This window comes from Ceratotherium simum, chromosome X, assembly GCF_057802395.1.
Source record: "Ceratotherium simum simum isolate JZ-2026a chromosome X, ASM5780239v1, whole genome shotgun sequence".
In the NCBI taxonomy this organism is placed as follows: domain Eukaryota; kingdom Metazoa; phylum Chordata; class Mammalia; order Perissodactyla; family Rhinocerotidae; genus Ceratotherium; species Ceratotherium simum.
The window spans coordinates 85,902,461-85,922,836 of NC_141940.1; the positions used below are offsets into that span (position 1 = coordinate 85,902,461).

The 20,376-nt window shown below is 38.6% G+C and overlaps 1 protein-coding gene across 5 annotated transcripts in view; it reads right to left on the reverse strand.

The window, feature by feature from the left end:
- Positions 1 to 20,077, reverse strand: part of WNK3 (WNK lysine deficient protein kinase 3) — a 153,773-nt gene extending 133,696 nt beyond the window's left edge. Inside the window, exons 1-2 of one of the 5 annotated variants that reach the window (XM_087427038.1) lie at positions 19,993 to 20,077; positions 248 to 902 (exon numbers count right to left, since the gene is read on the reverse strand). In XM_087427038.1, the coding sequence (XP_087283164.1) occupies positions 248 to 784 (537 nt within the window). In that variant the 5' untranslated portion in view covers positions 785 to 902; positions 19,993 to 20,077. Of the gene's footprint in view, positions 1 to 247; positions 903 to 1,577; positions 1,759 to 18,964; positions 19,035 to 19,153; positions 19,493 to 19,992 lie in introns of those variants that run through there. The other 4 variants (XM_004443218.3, XM_087427040.1, XM_087427041.1 and 1 more) reach the window with 4 other exon arrangements.
- Positions 20,078 to 20,376: the final 299 nt, after the last annotated feature.

Consider the following 20,376-nt stretch of genomic DNA (forward strand, 5'->3'; position numbering starts at 1 on the left):
TTAAGAGCATTTTACTAAAGAAATCCATGATAGACTTTTTCTCCTTTAAAAGAGGGGGAAACAATAGGAGAAAAAAAGGTTGGCATGAGCTCCTAAGAGGATCTAGGAAAGGAACATAATTTCAGGGAGGTGGGGGACAAGCCCATCATTTTAGTTTAACCCAGGATACATTTTAATCCTGGATCACTCAGAAGGCCAGGCCAGCTAAACTTGGAATTTATTAAAACCAAGAAGATTATATACCCACCTGCAGCTCACACCAAGCAACCTCAACCCATGTTTCAGTGTCCAGTCCTTTATATACTGTTTTAAATGCTCCTCTTCCCAGCTCTATGTCAAATTTCAGGAACCTGCCACTAGGAGAAGTAGCCACAGCCTTCATTTCTGCTTCTTCTTCCATTTCCTTTTCATTTTTCTCCTTGAAACAATCTTTTGAAGATTCTGAAGTTGCCTTTGAACACTGTTCGTATTTAATTTCTTGTCCTCCTCTTAGCACATCTGTAGGAAGCTTTTCTACTCTTGGAATATTTGTTGCAGGCTTTATTCTCTCATCTTTGGAGGAAGATTCAGCAACTTTGTCATCTTCTGTCATCTCAACACTCTTTCGGAAGAATCTCTTCCTTTCTATGGTTTCCCCAGAAGCAGACAAAGTACTGTTTTTTTCCTTTAGTCTAGCTTCTACTGTCAAAGTTGCTGCAACCTGAGGAACTCTGTTTTCCAATGAAACTCCATCAGGTTTCTCAGAATCTTCTGTGCTAGCTGGCTCTCCTGAATCAGTAGCCATTGTAATTAAGGTTGGCACTAAAATTTTTCCTGTTCCACTCTTCAATCCAGTTACATCTCAGGTATCACAATTATCAGAATGGACTTCCTTTTATGTGGTCATATGTTTCCATAGCAACCTGAAGGGGAAAAAAAGGATATTTTAAAATCACTCCACAAAGGAAATCATTAAGGAGAAAACAAGTCACCTGATTGTTTAATCCCTTTTTTAAAAACAAGAAGTTTGTTCTTTTTCCTGTCCAATGTTAGCAACCAGCAGGCTCCAGGGACTGCGTCTTATCTTGTTTACCACTGTAGTCCTCAGTGCCTAGCAGACTATTTGGCATATAGCTCAGTAAGTTTTCATACTGCCTGAATGTTGGTTAGGAACCTAGTTCTCAGTCCCATCTATCAATCCATCATATTTAAAACAAGTATCCAAACCCCCAGTTCACTTAGCTACAAGGTAACACACACAATAAGCAAAACAAGCACATAATTTCTCAGTAGGTGGTTTTTGTCTAAAATTCTGGAATTAATCCAACAGTAGTTTTTTTATTGTGGTGAAATATACTTAATACCAAATTTACCATTTTAAGCGTACAATTCAGTGGCATTAAATACATTCACAATATTGTGCAATCATCACCACTATCCATTTCCAGAATTTTTCCATCATCCCAAACTGAAATTCTGTATCCATTAAACGATAACTCCCCATCTCCCCATCCCCTGGTAATCTCTATTCTACTTTCTGTCCCTATGAATTTGCTTATTCTAGGTACTTCATATAAGTGGAATCATATAATATTTACCCTTTTGTGTCTGGCTTATTTCACTCGGCATAATGTTTCCAAGGTTCACAGATGTAGCATATCAGAATTTATTTCTTTTCAAGTCTGAACAAATATTCCATTGTATGCATATACCACATTTTGTTTATCCATTCATCTGGTCAATGGATTGGGTTGTTTCCACCTTTTTACGTTGTGAATAATGCTGCTGTGAACATCCAATAGTTTTGAATAATGCAAATACTTGTTTATGAGCTTGCCTTCAGATTTTAACAGAAAGAATCTTCTGTCAAATATTAACAAACTATACTAAAATAAATGGCAAGAAAGACTTAAAAATATGCAACCTCTCGGGGGCCTGCCCAGTGGCATAGTGGTTAAGTTCGTGCACTCTGCTTTGGCAGCCCGGGGTTTACAGGTTCAGATCCCGGGCACGAACCTACGCACCGCTCGTCAAGCCGTGCTGTGGCAGCATCCCATATACAAAATAGAGGAAGATGGGCACATATGTTAGCTCAGAGCTAATCTTCCTCAGCAAAAAGAGGAGGATTGGCAATGGATGTTAGCTCAGAGCCAGTCTTCCTCACAAAAAAAAGGCAACCTCTTGAACCAGCAATTCCACTTATAGGAACTTGCCTTAGAAAATAGTCAAGAATCTGTGCAAAGATATAACTATAAAGACATTCATTATAGCACTTACAATTTGGAAAAACTGTAACCAAACATAAGACTAATAGGGGTTTAATTAAATACCTCAAAACGAGATCAGATACAGCATTAAAAAAAACACTGTAGTTTTTAGTGAGGTGAAAAGACATTCCCTATATATTATATGGCTTAAAAAAAAAAGAAATATATACAACAAGCTTCCATATATACATAGACACACACACTATATTAACTCTGAATGGTGGAATTATGAATTTTTTCTTTCTGCTTTTCTGTATTTTCTAAAACTTTTCACAATTAACACATGGAAATATGTGAACATATAGGGAAAAAAGTCTTTCAAATGAATACCAATAAGAAAACTCCTCCCATTCGGTACATGTGTGTGGTGATGGGTTGTAATTAGTATTTTGGTGGTGAACATGATGTAGTCCATGCAGAAATAGAAGTACAATGATGTACACCTGAAATTTTTACAATGTTATAAACCAATGTTACTGCAATAAACAAAAAATTAAAAAAAAAAAAAAAAAGTAACTACATCAATATTATTATAAGCTCCAAAGTATGCAAAGCTTTATGGTATTGAAAAATACATGATATTGGAGCTAGTTTTAAAAAAAAAAAAAAAAAAAAAAAAAAGAAAACTCCTCCCTTCTTACCACAAACATGCATCACATAGTTAAGCCTGTATACCTCTTATTATACTGTGTGCCTTAGAAGGCACAATTTGTCATGTCAAACCAAAAATAAACAGAAATATAAAATTTGAAAAATTGAAGAAAAACAACCCTGACCTAAAACAAACAAAATGGGGAGAAATACCCCAAACTGTTCTACACATCAACACAACTCCTATCAAAATCCCAGCTGGTTTCTTTGCAGATATTAACAAGCTGATCCTAAAATTCATATAGAACTTCAAGGGACCCAGAATAAGCAAAGCCAACAATCTTGAAAAAGAACAAAGTGGGAGGACTCATCCTTCCTTCCCAATTTTAAAACCTACTACAAAGCTTCAGGATTAAGACAGTGTGGTACTGGCATAAGGATAGATGTATAGATAAGTAGAATAAAAATAGAGTCCAGAAATAAACCCACGTATTTATAGTTTATTGATTTTCAACAAGGATGCCAAGACAATTCAATGGGGAAAGAACAGTCTTTTCAACAAATGGTGCTGGGACAACTGGATATCCACATGCAAAAGAATGAAGTAGGACCCTCTAAGAAAGGTTTCCTGGAAAAAATGCCTGACCTGAGTCTTGAAGAAAGAAAATTAGCTGATCCAAGCAAAGGGAAGATCACAAGCAAAGTCATGAAACAGCAGAGAGTAAGCGTATGAGTGGTACCATGAACAGTTTACTCACATATTAAAAGCAGGCAGACGACGACAGAGAGGCAGATAGTCACCAAGGATTTCTATACCATACAACGTAAAACAAAGAGACCAATTAGAGAGCTACTGCAACAATCCAGGAAAGAGATGCTGAGGTTTGAATCAAAATAGTAGCAAGAGGGATAGATTCAAGATACATTAAAGAAGTACTAAATAGAAGATTTACTGCCTGAATAAATATGGTTGTAAGGGAAAAGGAAGAGTCTATGATAACTCCCAGAAATTTGCCTATCAGATAACATTACTAGGACATAGCTGTGTTGATTCCAGAGCTAAGAACTAAATTAAGGACTCATGAAGTGGTCTATGAGGTTACACTGCCAAATCAATATACTTCAAAAGTCACTTAATATGACTAGCATTGCCTGCAAGTGAGAAAAGGTAACTAACAATGCCTCAGTTAGGTGGAGGTTTTTTCTTTAACTTTTTATTTTGACATAATTTTGGACTTGGGAAAAAACCTGCAAGAATATACAAAGAATCCAGTATAGACTGCACTCTCATTCCCCAAATGTTAACATTTTAGGTGGGATATTCTTAAGTAAGAGTAATATTATTCACTTCACTTAACCAAAGGTCACTTTTCCAGAAACCTCAAGAGCCAAGATCCATAAGACAAAAGGACTTCTAAGCAGACAAAAAAAGGTAAAAGCAGAGAATTGCTGTAGAACCTCCTTTAAAAAATGAAATCTTGGGGCCGGCCCGGTGGCGCAAGCGCTTAAGTGCACATGCTCCGCTGCGGCGGGCCAGGGTTCGCCAGTTCGGATCCCGGGCGCGCACTGACACACCGCTTGTCAAGCCATGCTGTAGCAGCGTCCCATATAAAGTAGAGGAAGATGGGCATGGATGTTAGCCCAGGGCCAGTCTTCCTCAGCAAAAAGAGGAGGATTGGCAGATGTTAGCTCAGGGCCGATCTTCCTCACAAAAAAAATAAAAATAAAAATAAAATAAAAAATGAAATCTTACTTGGAACCCTAAAATAAAAATAGAGGGGCAGGTAAAGCTGCTCTGGTATAATTCTAACATGTGTGGCCAAACTATAAGATAAGAAGCAACAAATAAAAGGGATGGGGAAAGCAGTGTTCCCTCAGTCTTTTAAAAACCAACCCTAAGACAAAAAAATGTTACTAGAGACAAAGAGGGACATCTCAAGAAAAGATTAATTCATTAGGACAATATAACAATTATAAACATATACATATCTAACAACAGAGCCCCAAAATACATTAAATAAAAACTGAAGAGAAATAAATAATTCAATAATAACAATAGAAGATTTTAATACCCATTCTCAATAATGGAGAGAACAACTAGACAGAAAACCAGCAAGAACCTGGAACACTTGGCCAATACTATCAATGAACCTGACCTAACTACCATCTATAGAACACACCACCCAACGAGAACAAAATATACATTCTTTTCAAGCACACATGGAAAAATCTCCAGAACAGATCATATACCGTGCAATAAAATAAATCTCAATAAATTTAAAAGGATTGAAATCAAAGTATTCTCTCCTACCACAAAAGAATTAAATTAGAAACGAACAATAAGGATAAATATATAGATCAATGGAATAGAATTGAGAGTCTAGAAGTAAACTTTAACATTTATTGTCAATTGATTTTCAACAAAGAGCCCAAGACTATTCAATGGGGAAAAACAGTCTTTCAATAAAAGGTGCTGGGACAGCTGGATATGCACATACAAAAGAATGAAGTTGGACCCCTACCTCACACCATACAAGAAATGAATTCAAAGTGGATCATAGACCTAAATGTAAGAGCTAAAACGATAACACTCTTAGAAGAAAACAGTGGAGTAAACTCTAGTGACTTTGGGTCTTTTCATCATAGATCCAATAGCTTCTTGACCATAAAACAAGAGTTTCAGAACACAGGCTTTGGAATGGGATAAACCTGGAATCAAATCTTGGTTCTGCCTCTCACTCCTCAGAGGAGATTTGGGGCAAATTACTTAACCTCATTCATTCTTGATTTCATTTGTGAAATCTCACAGGACTGATACGAAAATATATATATAAACTACTTAGCACGGTGCTTGGCACAATATAATAATCAATAAATGGAAGCTTTTATTTTCTACCTCTTAATAACCCCTAGGGGCAGCACTATATTAAAGCACCATTCAACAATACTCAAGAAAACATTAAATGATTTTCAGGAGACTCTATTTAGTAAGACTGAAAAGTATATAATACATTCTTTTAAAGCTTTCCAGTAATAAACCATGTTGGCATTGCTAAGGGAGTATGCTTCAGTGACCAGGATATCTCTTCTACATTCAGCAATGCAGAAACATAGCTCAGTGAAACAGTCCACAAAAATCAAGCCTCAAACCTCAAGTTTCTTACTGAGTTCAACAGCTATATATCATAACCTATGTGTGTTCATTTTTTTCCTTCATAAAATGGTAATGCACTGATCTAAGCCCTAAGAATATGTATAAAGACAACAGCAAAAGCACTTCTATAGAGACCGAAATTATAGGAAAAATCTCACAAATTTGTACCCTATATCTACTCCTTTAACACATTTGATACATAAGCTTGGAACAGTTGAGTTAAAAGTTCAAAATAACTAACACAACTGAACATCAAAAAAACAAACAACCCGATCAAAAAATGGGCAGAGGAAATGAACAGACATTCTCCAAAGAAGATATACAGATGGCTAACAGACACATGAAAAGATGTTCAACATCACAAATCATCAGGCAAATGCAAATCAAAACTACACTAAGATATCACCTCACACCCGTTAAAACGGCTATAATCACCAAGACAAAAAACAACAAATGTTGGAGAGGATGTGGAGAAACAGGAACCCTCATACACAGCTGGTAGGAATGCAAACTGGTGCAGCCTCTATGGAAAACGGTATGGAGATTCCTCAAAAAATTAAAAATAGAAATACCCTATGATCCAGCTATCCCACTACTGGGAATCTATCCAACAAACCTGAAATCAACAATCTAAAGAGGCTTATGCACCCCTATGTTCATTGCAGCATTATTCACACTATAGCCTAGAAGTGGAAGCAACCCAAGTGTCCCTCGACTAATGATTGGATCAAAAAGATGTGGTATATATATACAGTGGAATACTACTCAGCCATAAAAAAAGACAAAATAGTGCCATTCACAACAACACGGATGGACCTGGAGGGTATTATGTTAAGCGAAATAAGCCAGAAAGAGAAAGACAAACACCGTATGATCTCACTCATATGTGGAATATAAACCAACACATGGACAGAGAAAACTGTAGTGCAGTTACCAGGGGCAATGGGCATAGGGGGTGGGCACAAGGGGTAAAGGGAGACATGTATATGGTGATGGACAAACAAAAATGTACAACCAAAAATTTTACAAAGTTACAAACTATTAAAACATCAATAAAAAAAAAAGTTCAAAATAATTTTTCCCCTGTAGCTTTTTGTGGTTCTACCCATGGGAAATCTAGCGTACAATGAGTACTTTGTCAATCAATGGCTCAAGAATTTCTTCAGATTTTAGAACCAGCAATTGAAAAGATGCATATTTAAATAGTCAAAATTACACAGTAAATTTTCTGTTAGCAATCTTCTCTCTCTCACACATTTGCATATTCACACCAACAAACATTTACCAAGTGCCCAAGCACTGTGTCAGGGTCTGGGGATAAAAGAAAAGTCAGTCCTTGTCCTCAAGGAGCCTACAGTTTATCTAAGTTTAAGATATACCACTGTTGACTTCTGGTTCAAGAAGGTGAACTGAATACCTATATCTCTTGTATTTTTCAAGACCCTGGAAAAGTGATGGTAAAAGAGTACAAAAGTATAAATCACAAGTCAAGGACACGAATGGAAAATGGCATAGCAAATACAAGATTTCAACAATTTCTGACAGAGAGCAGACACGAAAGAATTGGCTGAAAACATAAATGAAAGGATGCTACAATCTAAAATATATAATAGAAAGGGTTCCAACCCAGGAGGGAGCAGACTTGCAGGGCAAAAACCCAGAGGGGCTCCACATGCAAAGACTGTTCCCAAAAAGAGCCAGAGTGAGAAAAAGGTCTGAATTAACTGAAGGTCTGAATTATGACATAGTTGATGAACTCTCCCCCTGAAAGAAAGAAATCCCTGCATGCAGAACACCAAATTCAACAAACCAGGAAGAATAAGGGCACCCCAGAGCAAAGCCCTCTGCCCTCTGGTATTTAGGCCCTCCAAATGTAACAGCCAGCTGCCCACCCACTCACCCCAAAATAAAGCCTACCAGTTGACAACCCCGCCTAGGTACACAGAACTCCCAGTTAGCCCTTCTACTAGCTCATTCTTAAATATGAACAGAATCAGGAGACAGTCATTTGAAGAAAATCTTTAACACAGAAGAGAAAGATCAAGAAAAAGAAAAAAAAAAAAGTCCTTGGAGGAGCTGAAATAATTCAAGAAACCATTTTTAATTTAATTTTAAAAAATATAATATAATCATAAGATTCAAAAATCAAAGACAGAGGTATATAATGGACAGGTTCACTCCCAACCTTGTTTCCTATCCATTCAGTTCCCATCACTCCCCCAAAAGGTAACCACTCATTAGATTCTTGTGTAGCCCTCCAGAGTTTCTTTAGGCAAATAAGCAAATAATAAATATACATTCTTTCTCTCCCTCCCTTTCTACACAAAAAGTAGCATAGTATATACCAAGCTTTTTTTTATAGTCACAATAACTTAAGATACTTTTTTCCCTGTCAGTATATAGAAGTTCTTCATTCTTATTTTTTAATACTTACATAGTATTCAATTATTTGCTATGACAGATAACACTGCATATTTCATTTTGCATATGTGTGTATATATATATATACACACACGTATGGAAATTTCCTGAAATGGGATTGCTAGATCAAAGGAAATTTGCATATTTAACTTTTATTGACGTATACTAATATATCCAGAAGAGTACACATAATACATGTGTATCTTTATATAATGCTGCCAGGGCCGGCCCCGTGGCTTAGCGGTTGGGTGCGTGCGCTCCGCTGCTGGCGGCCCGGGTTCGATCCTGGGCGGGCACCGCCGCACCGCTTCTCCGGCCATGCTGAGGCCGCGTCCCACATACAGCAACTAGAAGGATGTGCAGCTATGACCTACAACTATCTGCTGGGGCTTTGGGGGAAAAAATAAATAAATAAAATTATATAATGCTGCCAAACTACCATCCGTGGTCATTGTACCAACTTAAACTCCCACCTGCAATGTATGAGAGTGTCTTTTACCCCACAGCCTTCACAAGAAAAAAGGTGTTATCAAAAGTTTTGATTTTTAACACTCTGATAGGTTTAAAAAGGAGATCTCAGTGTGGTTTCAATTAGCATTTATCTTATGAGTGAGGTTAAGCGTCTTTCACATAAACAATAATTAAACTTAGGAATAAGCCAAGAATTTCTATTATCATTGTTACCACTTAAGGAAATAAAATGAATATTGGAAAGTAAGAGACAAAACTCAAAACTTGCAGACTATACGATTATCTAGAAAATCCAAGGAAATCAACTAAAAAACTCTGACAGGAACCAATAAGAGAGCTCAGCAGAATGGCCAAAGACAAATCCAACAAACAGAAATCAATAATTTTGCTATACATCAACAACAATCAATTAGAAAATGTAATTTAAAAAACAACTATCCTAAGGTGAGGGCTCCAGGGGCAGGAGGCACCATGAGGGGAAGGGGCAGGAAGGCTGCCTCGGAAGGAGGCGAGGTCACTGTGATTTTTAAACAATATTAAAAAAAAAAACAACTATCCTGGTCATAAGAGCAGCAAAGCTATAAAATATTCATCTAGAAATAAACTCAAGAAGAAATATGCAACACTTATATGAAGAAAACTGTAAAATTTTACTTAAGTACTGTACATAAAATATACCTTTCTTTGGTACAAAGACCCATTATCAGCATCTTCACAAACTCCCCTCTCCCAGATTATTCCAAAGTCAATGCAAACTCAATCAAAATCCCAAAGAGATGTTTTTGTACAAAATTGACGAGCTGATTTTAAAAGAGTACAAGGAAAGCCAAGAAAATCTTGAGAAAGAAGAACAATGAGAATTTGCCTTACCAGATATTACATATAATATAGCTATAGTAAGATAAACAATGTGGTTTCAACACAGAAATAGACAAATGGACTAATGGAGTAGAAGCATTAGTACAGAAACAGACACATGTATGTATGGGAGTGTAGTCCATGGTAAAGATGGCATTTCAAATTTGTGAGGAACAGATAGCATAATAACTGGTGTTGGAATAACTGGCTATCCATTTGCGGCGGGGGAGTTAAAGCCCCACCTAGGGCCGGCCCCGTGGCTTAGCGGTTAAGTGCACGCGCTCCGCTACTGGCGAACCGGGTTTGGATCCCGGGCGCACACCGATGCACCGCTTCTCTGGCCATGCTGAGGCCGCGTCCCACATACAGCAACTAGAAGGATGTGCAACTATGATATACAAGTACCTACTGGGGCTTTGGGGAAAAGAAAGGAGGAAGATTGGCAATAGATGTTAGCTCAGAGCCGGTCTTCCTCAGCAAAAGGAGGAGGATTAGCATGGATGTTAGCTCAGGGCTGATCTTCCTCACACACACACAAAAAAAATAATAAAAAATCAAAAATTAAAAAAAAGCCCCACCTAAAACCAGTCACAAAAATAAATTCCAGGTAGATTAAAGAGCTAAAAGTAAAAAACAAAACTATATAATACTAAAAGAAAACAGAGCAGAATGTATGTCTAATCTGAAGAAAGGCTTTCTTAAAAAGACAAAATGCAAGACCATTAACAAAAAAGCTAATACATTTGGCCATTTGACCATGAACAAGGTTAAAAGTTAAGCAACAGACTGGGAGCAAACATTGCAACATGTATAGCAAAGCATTAATATCTAGAATACATACAGAACTAAAAAAATCAGTTAGAAGAAATACAAATGGCCAATACATGTATGATAGGGGATGGCTCAAACTCTAGTAAGCAGGGAGATGCAAATTCAAACAACTAAATATCATTTTTTGTCCATCAGATAAGCAAAAAAAAAAAATCTGTTACTATCACATTTTGAGAAGTGTATGAGAAATTCGGCACTCCATGCACTGTTGCCAGATAAACTGGAATAGCCTTTTCATATGGCAAATTCCAAGTATCTAGTGCATACTTGTCACCTAGCAATTCCACTTCTTAGTGCCTACCTGAAAACTATTCCTGTATGTGTACAAATACGTATGTACAAGGATTTTTTACTGAAGCATTGTTTGAAACAGCAAAAAAACTGAAAAGAACTTAAATATCCATTTGTAAGAGAATGTTGGAACAGTGGTACATCTATACTTATTAATAATATGCATCTTTAATAATATGCATATTTAAAAAATAAGACATGGATATATACTGATGTATAAAAATCTCCTACACATATATACTAATAAGTGAGAAAAACAAGTTATAGTACAATATACATCTATATATCATTCATGTAAAAACACACAAAACTTTATATTTCTAAATGTACTCATATATGTGTAAATACATATAAAAAAGACTGGAAAGATACGCTCTAAACTGATCCTAGTGGTTAAAGAAGCATGTGACATGAAACACTATGTATCCATTCAAAAGAATGAAGTGAACAGACATACTGACATGAAAAGAGCCCTAAATTATATTCTCTGGGAAAAAAGTAAGTCACAAAATATGTATTTTTTACTTGTACATGCACATACATATGCATGTAAATACAGAGAAAAAGGACAGTACAAGTTCACAGTCAACTCTTAACAATGGTTACTCACTGGGAGGGCAGGAAATTGGGTAAAGGGGGGTCTTAAGGTTTTACTCTACCTCTACATAATTTTGATCCTTTAAAGCAGAATTGTCCATCAACAACCTGTATGGGGCCAGCCCAGTGGCGCAGCAGTTAAGTGCGCACGCTCCGCTTTGGAAGCCCAGGGTTTGCAGATTCGGATCCCGGGCATGCACCAACGCACTGCTTGTTAAGCCATGCTGTGGCGGCATGCCATTTAAGTAGAGGAAGATGGGCACGGATGTCAGCCCCAGGCCGATCTTCCTTAAGGAAAAAAGGGGAAGATTGGCATCGGATGTTAGCTCAGGGCTAGTCCTCCTCACCAAAAAAAAAAAACCGTACAAAAGAACTAGTTAAGGATATTATAATTTCTTAAAATAACTGCAGGAAGGACAAAACAAATAGGATATGTACAACATATATTCAAATGAATATTATCAGTTAACACTTAGTGAGTGCTTTGTGCCAAGCACTAGAAGCCCTTTCATGCATTTTCTCATGTAATTATCACAAGAATCTTGAGGTAAATAATATTTTTATTCCCATTTTACAAATGAGGAAACTGGGCTCAAAAAATTAAGTTAACTTACCTAAGATCACACAGCTAGCAAAAACCAGGGCCAGAATTCAACCCAGCATCTGACTCCCAAGTCCACTCTTAACTACTCATAATGTGGGGCCACATGTGACTTGGAGCCACATGCACACACTATACACAACCCTGAATTACACAGAAACACATACACTGCACAACCACATCACAGTCCCTGAGAGTTTATAACACTAAAACTATCTTTTTCCTCACTTCCATCCTCCAGTTTTGCTTTGGCAAAGTAATTTCCTCAATTAAAGATGCCTGTTTTATGTGAAAAAATTTCTGGGTCCAAATTAGAAAAGGGATTGAAATCACCTCCATCTTCTTTCATCATCAAAATTAAACCATTTCTACTTATCAATCACCTACTCCCAAATCCCTAATTAACACCTTTCTCTGCCTAACCCTTAGTAACAGTGATGGCCAAAGTACATACAGCCCTCAGGCCAAACCCACCCCACCTCATTGCCTGTTTTTGTGCAGCAGGTGAGCTGAGAAAGATTTTTACATTTTTAAATGGTTGAAAAAAAAATCATAAGAAGAATAGTATTTCATGACACATGAAAACTATTCAAAATTCATATTTCAGTGTTCATAAATAGTTTTATTAGAACATAGCCATGCTCATTCACTTACATATTGCCTATGGTTGCTACCACAGCAGAGCTGAGTCGTTGCAACAGACTCCATGGCCTGCAAAGCCTAAAATATTTATTATCTGGTCTTTTACAGAAAAAAGTTTATCAAACCTTGCTTTACAGTTTTCAAAAGAACTTTTTCTATTTAACTCAACTACTCCTAACAACAACCCTGAGAGCTACTTGGTATTAGCCTGAATTCTGAAAATTAGAAGGCTCAGAGCTTGAGCATCCTGCCCAAGTCACAGAGCTGGTAAGTGAAGTAGAGAATTCTGGAACCCTGGTTTTCTAGCTCTAAATCTAACATACTTTCTACCACACTACCACTTTCTAAGAACCCAACCCCTCCTGATTAATCAATGAGTTTAGACATTTGATGCTAAAATTTACCAGATGGGTAGAGACATAAAAGCTTTAAATTGGTGGGAAAACATTTCTCAATTGAGAAACTTTGACTCAAAAAATATATTAATAGAATACATTGCATTTCATATGTACTTGCATAATTTACAAAGTATATTTTCTCATTTAATTAGCAAAGAAACACTGCAAAATAGGTAGGGCTTTTGTTTTGTTTAGTAACAAATAAGGAAATAGATGCTTACAAACTTGTACAAGATGATACTGAGACAAGACCAGAACCCAGGTTGACTCCTACTCCAGTGACATTTCTACTTGGGAACACTGTCTCTTCTCATAAGGAATGTACCTGTTTTGTTTTTCTTTTTCCTTAGAAACAAAAAGCAGTAACTCACACATTTGAATTAGTAAGAAATCTCAAGTGTTATTTTAGAAGGGATAAGTTAACAAGTTAACAAAATAACAATTAACAGAAGGGATACTAAGAATTGCCAGTCTCAATATTTGGATCTCTATTCATCTCCTCAAAGAAGCCTTCCAAACTAACCTCTGGAGCTAAAGAGGCTCTTTCCCAACATCCTAGCACCCTTTTAAAATTTTTCTTCTTAGAATTTACTTTCTGAAATAATTTATTTGTTGACCATCTGTCGTCCTCCACTGTAACGTAAGCTCAAAGAGGGCAGGGTCAGTGCCTGCTTTGCTTCCTTTTCATCTATCCCCAACACATCAACCCTGGCACACTGAAGGAACACAATAAATGTTTGTTGAACGAATGGTAGAACCTACAAACACATCGGGTAAGTCATACTCTACAATTCACTTGGGCTAACAGCTTCAGCGTAAATTCTCAGTGTGTTTGAAAGGTCCCTTAGTAAATGAACCGCATATCTTGAAGGGTTTCTTCTCTTGCCACAAACCTTCAAAGGCTAACTCTGAATGGAAATGCCACAGTAGCCCAGCAGGACAAAAATTATTCTCTGGGCAGCAGTGGATATAATCAGAGCTGAACTATCACCTCATAGGTCTTAGAGCTGATCAAACAGATTTCCCATTCTTGTATTAAAACACATCTCCCAGTTTTTTTAAAAAAATTCAAATACATGTCCCTATTTTAATTATGCTTAACTAGAGGCTGAGATTTACCAATCAATTGTGCTGTGCTAAATTTTAATCCTCATTTTTACAAGTAACTAAACTAAAATAATCTTACATTATACCTAAATAAATAGGATAATAAATGGGTGATTAAACCCTAAGCTACAAATAAAAAGTCTCCACAAGGAACTGATTGATATATGTGTTGGTCAAGAAATTGGTTCACAATCATAAACTATATAACACATAGTTATGATTGCTTTTAGGATAAATCTAATGCCAATTTCTGGTTAATTATAGACTAAATCTGCTTTTTTCCTAGTTTTAAGCAAGGACTTCACCCTACACAAACAATTTGAAAATAAAAATAATACTCTTTATTAAAAAAAAATCACATGTAATTTTAGCATAAGGATTGTCTAGCTTGCCATATTGAAATTTCCTGATCATGAAAGTCTCAAAGAGCTCTAGAATACCCCTATACTTCAAATATAAGGCATGACCTTCAAAAATGCATTTAGAAACATTTCTCCCCCTCAACTTCCCAGAGTGATTAGATATCACCACAAAATAGCTTCATTTAACTAATATACACAAATAGCATTGTGTATTATGTATTTTATAATTTAAAAAACTACAAGTTAGTCCAAATGCAAAAGAATGAAGCTGGACCCTTACCTCATACCATATACAAAATTTAACTCTAAGTGGATCAAACACCTAATATTAAAGCTAAAACTATAAAACTCTTAGAAGAAAACATAGGAGTAAATCTTCATGATCTTGGATTTGGCAATGGTTTCTTAAATATAACACCAAAAGCACAAGCAACAAAAGAAAAAAATAGACTGGACGTCATCAAATTTCAAAACTTTTGTGCATCAAAAGACATTACACTATAAAGTAAAAAGACAACTCAGAGAATGGAAGAAAATATTTGCAGATCATATATCTGATCAGGGTCTAGTAACTAGAATACATTTTTTTAAAACTCTTACAACTCAACAATAAAAAGATAAACAACCAAATTAAAAAATGGGCAAAGGACTTAAATAGACATTTCTCCAAAGAAGAAATTCAAATAGCCAATGAGCACATAAAAAGATGTTCCACATCATTAGTCATTAGGGAAATGGAAGTCAAAATCACAATGAGATACCACTGCACACCCACTAGTATGGCCATAAAACACACAAACAAACAAACAAAAAATGCAGAAAGTAATAAATGCTGGCGAGGATGTGGAGAAATTCAAACCCTTATACATTGCTGGTGGGAATGTAAAATGGTGCAGCCACTGTGGAAAACACTTTAGTGGTTCCTCAGCAAGTTAAACATAGAATTACCATATGACCCAGTAATTCCACTCCTAGGTACATACTCCCCAAAATTGAAAACAGGTGTTCAAACAAAAACTTGTACATGAATACTCATACCAGCATTATTCACAAAAATCAAAAGGTGGAAAGATCCCAAATGTCCATGAACTGATGAACAGATAAACAAAATGTAGTATATCCATACAATGGAATATTTGTCAGCTATAAAAAGGAATGAAGTATGGATACATGCTACAATGTGAGTGAACCTCAAAAACATGCAAAGTGAAAGAATCCAGACACAAAAGGCCATGTATTGTATGATTTCATTTATATGAAATATCCAGAATAGGCAAATCCATAGAAACAACAGGTTAGTGGTTGACAGGTGATGGGGGGAAAGGTGAATGGTAAGTGACTGCTTAATGGGTACAGGGTTTCCAGTTGGGGTGATGAAAATGTTTTGGAACTAGATGTACAACATCGTGAAGGTACTTAATGCCATGAATTGTACACTTTAAAATGGTAAATTTTATGTTATCTGAATTTTATCACAATAAAAAAGTTACCACGCTAAAACATAGAAAATAACGTGACCTCACTTCTATTAAAAAAAAAAAAAAAGTTCATGAAAAACATAATACAGCCCTGGAAGAAAGGGGCATTAAATGCTCACTTCTGCAGTAAGTTAATCTCAACATTTTCCAAACCAAATATCTCACGACATGCTCTACCAAAACAATTAAAAATGGCATCAAATTCTACTTTTGAAGCTTTGGGAATTTCTGAATGCCTTTAAAAATGTCCTTTACAGTCATCAAATACCTCCTAAGAGTGCCATAAATTTTATGATCTCAAACAAAAATGGAAAAGATCCACCCCTAAGAAAATATTCTGGCTTTTAGCCAAGACACATAATCAAGTATATCTGCAAATAGAGCTGGTCTACTTATACCAAGATGGGAGACTGAGAAAGGAAGTGTTACCTCTTACACACAATTCCCACCCCCACAAACATAAACACAGAAATTTAGGCCCTCCATTAATTATTTTTTAAGTAAATTATCTGACTAGAAATCTGATAGTAATATAACAGTTCTCATTTTCTTTACTTCTGAGTACCCTGGTTCTTTGCAACCATTGGCTTCATCATTTACTGGCTAAGCGATCGACGCCTTAATGAAAAGAAATTCCTTTACTTTACAGAAGAAAGTTCAAGTCTGAGTTACAGAAATTTAACTCCTAAAACATTATAGAATAATTACATTAACAAATGCAGACTTGTGATATGAGGATCAACACTGGTCTAGAAATCAGAACTCTAGAGTTTACCAGTTACTTACTAGGGCAAGTCTTATTTTTCTGAGCTTTATTTACTCTCAGATATAAAAAGGAAAATAACTTTCCCGCCTGCCTCCCAACAGAAGTACAGTAATAAAAATATGTACAAGGTATGATGGGACCACTAAAGAGGGGCACCTAACCTAGTTTGGTGGAGGATGCTAGGAAAAGGAAAAGGGGGAGCAGGAAAGGCCTTCAGGAATAGCTAATAACAGAGGTTAGTCTAAAAAGAATGAGTGCAAATTCAAAGGGAGGGGGAAAGAGAGAGCATTCCAGGTTCCGGGGCCCAGGGCATCAGGAAAGGCTTTCAGGAATAGCTAACAGAGGTTAGTCTAAAAAGAATGAGTGCAAATTCAAAGGGAGGGGGAGAGAGAGAGCACTGCAGGTTGCGGGGCCCGGGGCATCAGAAGCAAAGGCAGAGAGATGAACACCACACATCTGTTTGTTATTCCCCTTCTTAAACAGTCAAGGGCTCCTAACTCTGCAGAGGAGTCCTTCACCCCTGCCTCAAAGATTCCAGCCTCATCTCATTCCACTCCCCAAATATGCCATGCTTATGCTTTCCAGCCTCAATGCTTGAATGTTCTTTCACTCCAGGAACATCTAGTTCAAAACTGGGAGACTACCCTGCCTGCCAGAGTTGGTGCAACATTTCCAGGCTCTCATGGTGCTTTTATACTTCTGTGCTACTACTTAATACACTAAGTATTCATCTTAATCTAAGAGAATATGAACATAGTATTAACTTTTGTATTTAAACTCTGGGTAGCCAAAACAAGGATTACACTCTTTCCAACATCAAAGCAGAATAAAAGAAAAAAGGCATGGGAATGTTCCCAAATTTGCAACTTTTCCAAGATAAATGAATATATGTCAGTAAAGTCTGTAAAACGTAATCATAAAAGTTAAAAATCCATAAACTATTAATCTTGACCCAGAACAGAATGAGACCATCACAAGATATCCTTACCAGAAGATAAGTAATGTATTCAGAGAACAAAATGTCCAAGTAATCTGCTGTAATTTAAACACACTAAAAAGCAAGTGCCAATTTTCAAACAAGGTAAATTCAGAATGACTAAAAAAATTATGTATAATTATTTTAGCGCTCAAAATCAGCTTTAGCGCATTTTAGCTATCCTTTAATGCAAAAAATCTTTCCTTTGGACTGTTGATTTTACACAATTTTTAAACTCATCAATCCAGAGGATAGAAACTGTCTAGAAGACACTTGCTGTTCTGTGTCATATATCAAGACCTCTTCAAAAGTTCTCTTGGTATTACAACTTACTATAGATGAAAAACAGGTAACAATGCCTCCCAAAATTGGATGCAATCACTACTATACAGATTTTCAAAACTCCATGACTATTTATTCATATAATTGCTTCAATCAACGGTAACTCGCAAGAAGGAATAGCCATACCACTCGCATTTGTTTTGAGGGTTCAATTTCATTTTAACAAGATCTATCAACTCCCAAGATACGGAGATAAACACGTGCAGGATTTCCACTCACACCCCACTACATAAATGTTTCACCACTCAAACTAGTCAAAAAAACTCTCTTTCAGTACAGTGAAGCCACTTCACCACTTTTATCCTAACCCCATCATACCATCTCCTCCCCATCACCAACCTGTCGGTCACAGAACACACCACCCGTTCTCAAATAACAACTCTCAATCTCCTTGAACCTAACCCATTTACACAACTAGCCAGCAATATCCCTCACCCCGACTCAGTCCTATCGACCTTCACACACCAACCGAATCTCCAAATGAAATCCACTTTCCCCCACTCCATTACCCACTGAAACTCAACTTCCCACACCCGAAGCGATCTCCCCTTTCAGTAGCCTCAATCTCTCTTAAATAAGATCACTCAGTCCTTTGTCAACCGTCTCCCGCCCCCCTCATGTATTCTCCTCACCTTCCCCGTCCCCTAGTCTTCCATCAACTCCCAAAGTTGCCAGCCCGTAACAAAAACGAAAAAGAAAAGACAAAAAACGCACCTCAACCTCAAACCTGCCTTTCCCCACTTTCCCCTCTGAATTTTCCTCTCCGCCTGTTCGCTCACACCGACAGCAGCTCCGATAACCCTGAAGACCCGAGCCTGGCCTCGTCCCATACCTCTTGGTGAAGGCAATCACCCTGCCTCGGTCAAGCAGCCTCCACTAGGGCGCTTACTCCGAAAAGACTCTTGGCCGCCGCTGCCTCCCTCCATTCATCCTCGGCCCATTCATCTCTCAGCCCGATCCCAGACACGCCCCCCGGCCTCCTCCCTCTCTCCCAGCGCCCCGGCCGGCCCGGGACCCTCACCAGATTTGAGGCTCTCGCGGAGGAAGACTGACTCTTTTCGCGTCTCCCTCGCCCTCTTTCAAGCCTTGACTTGCCCCTCGACGAGGCACATCGTAGAACACACACATACACACACACCGCCTCCTCCTCTATCGCCTCCACCGATGCTTCTTACGCCCCTCCTCGATGGCTGGAGCTCAGCTCCGCGTTGTGTGCGCGTGCGCGTGCGCGCGCGAGCGTCTCCCCGCGAGCCCACCGGGCCAGCTACGGCCGGTAGGTGAAGAGCGGGCGGGGTTAAGGGAGTGGGGTACGAGCCCAAGCTCGCGCTCGCCCGGGAGCTGAGCAGGCGCACGCGTACTCCAGCCAGGGAATTCAGATGGAAAGAGGGGGGCAGAGGGGGACAGGGAAGGGAGGGGAGGGAAGGAGAGGGGGAGGGGCGGAGAAAGACGACGGAGCAGCCCCAACTCTGAACGGCCCCTATCGCTGCGAGGTGCCGAGCGGCTAGCCAACTAAAGCGTGCTCACTCCTCCCCCGCCCTCTTGAACGCGGCGGGAGAGGGATGCGCGTCGAGGAGAAAGGCTTCTCTCCTTTCCAAAAAAGAAAATCTCAGGAAGCAAGGGGGCCCCTCCTGTGTGTTCAAAAGCGCTCTCTCTACGGCTCCTTTACCCTCTCCCCTCCAAAAAAGAAATTAAAAAGTCCAAGCACACACTACTTCCTAGCCACCCACCGCCCACTCTCAGTTCTCTGCCAGCCTCTAAATGCGGGTAGCTCTCCTGAGATGTGGTACCCGCCGACACCTTTTCGCCCGCTACCCCGAACTCCCTTTTTCCAACTCCCGGCTTTTCTCGCGAGACCCATACCTGCCGGCTTCGTGATTAGAAGTCGAAGCACAGATTTACAAATACCGGTCTCCTGGCTACGTTGCGAGGGCAACGGCCACGGCATGTTCCCCCCCACCCCCGACCGCAGTGCGCGCGCGCAGGGGCTGGGCAACAACGAAAGCGAGGATGGGAAAGGGAAGCTGTGAAACGGATTTTTGACCGCATGTAAGCGCTAGGCCTGGGCACGTGCCCTGCGCCTCGCGGGCGGGTCCGGAGTACCCTGGGAATTGTAGTTTTTGTTCCCACCTTCAGTCCCACTCCCACCCTCAGTCTTAGTTAGGCCTCAGGCCGGGAGGGGGATTACCGACGCCATTTTACCGGGAACAATGGCCCTCGGCCCGGGCGGTGGCGGGTGGGGGAGGC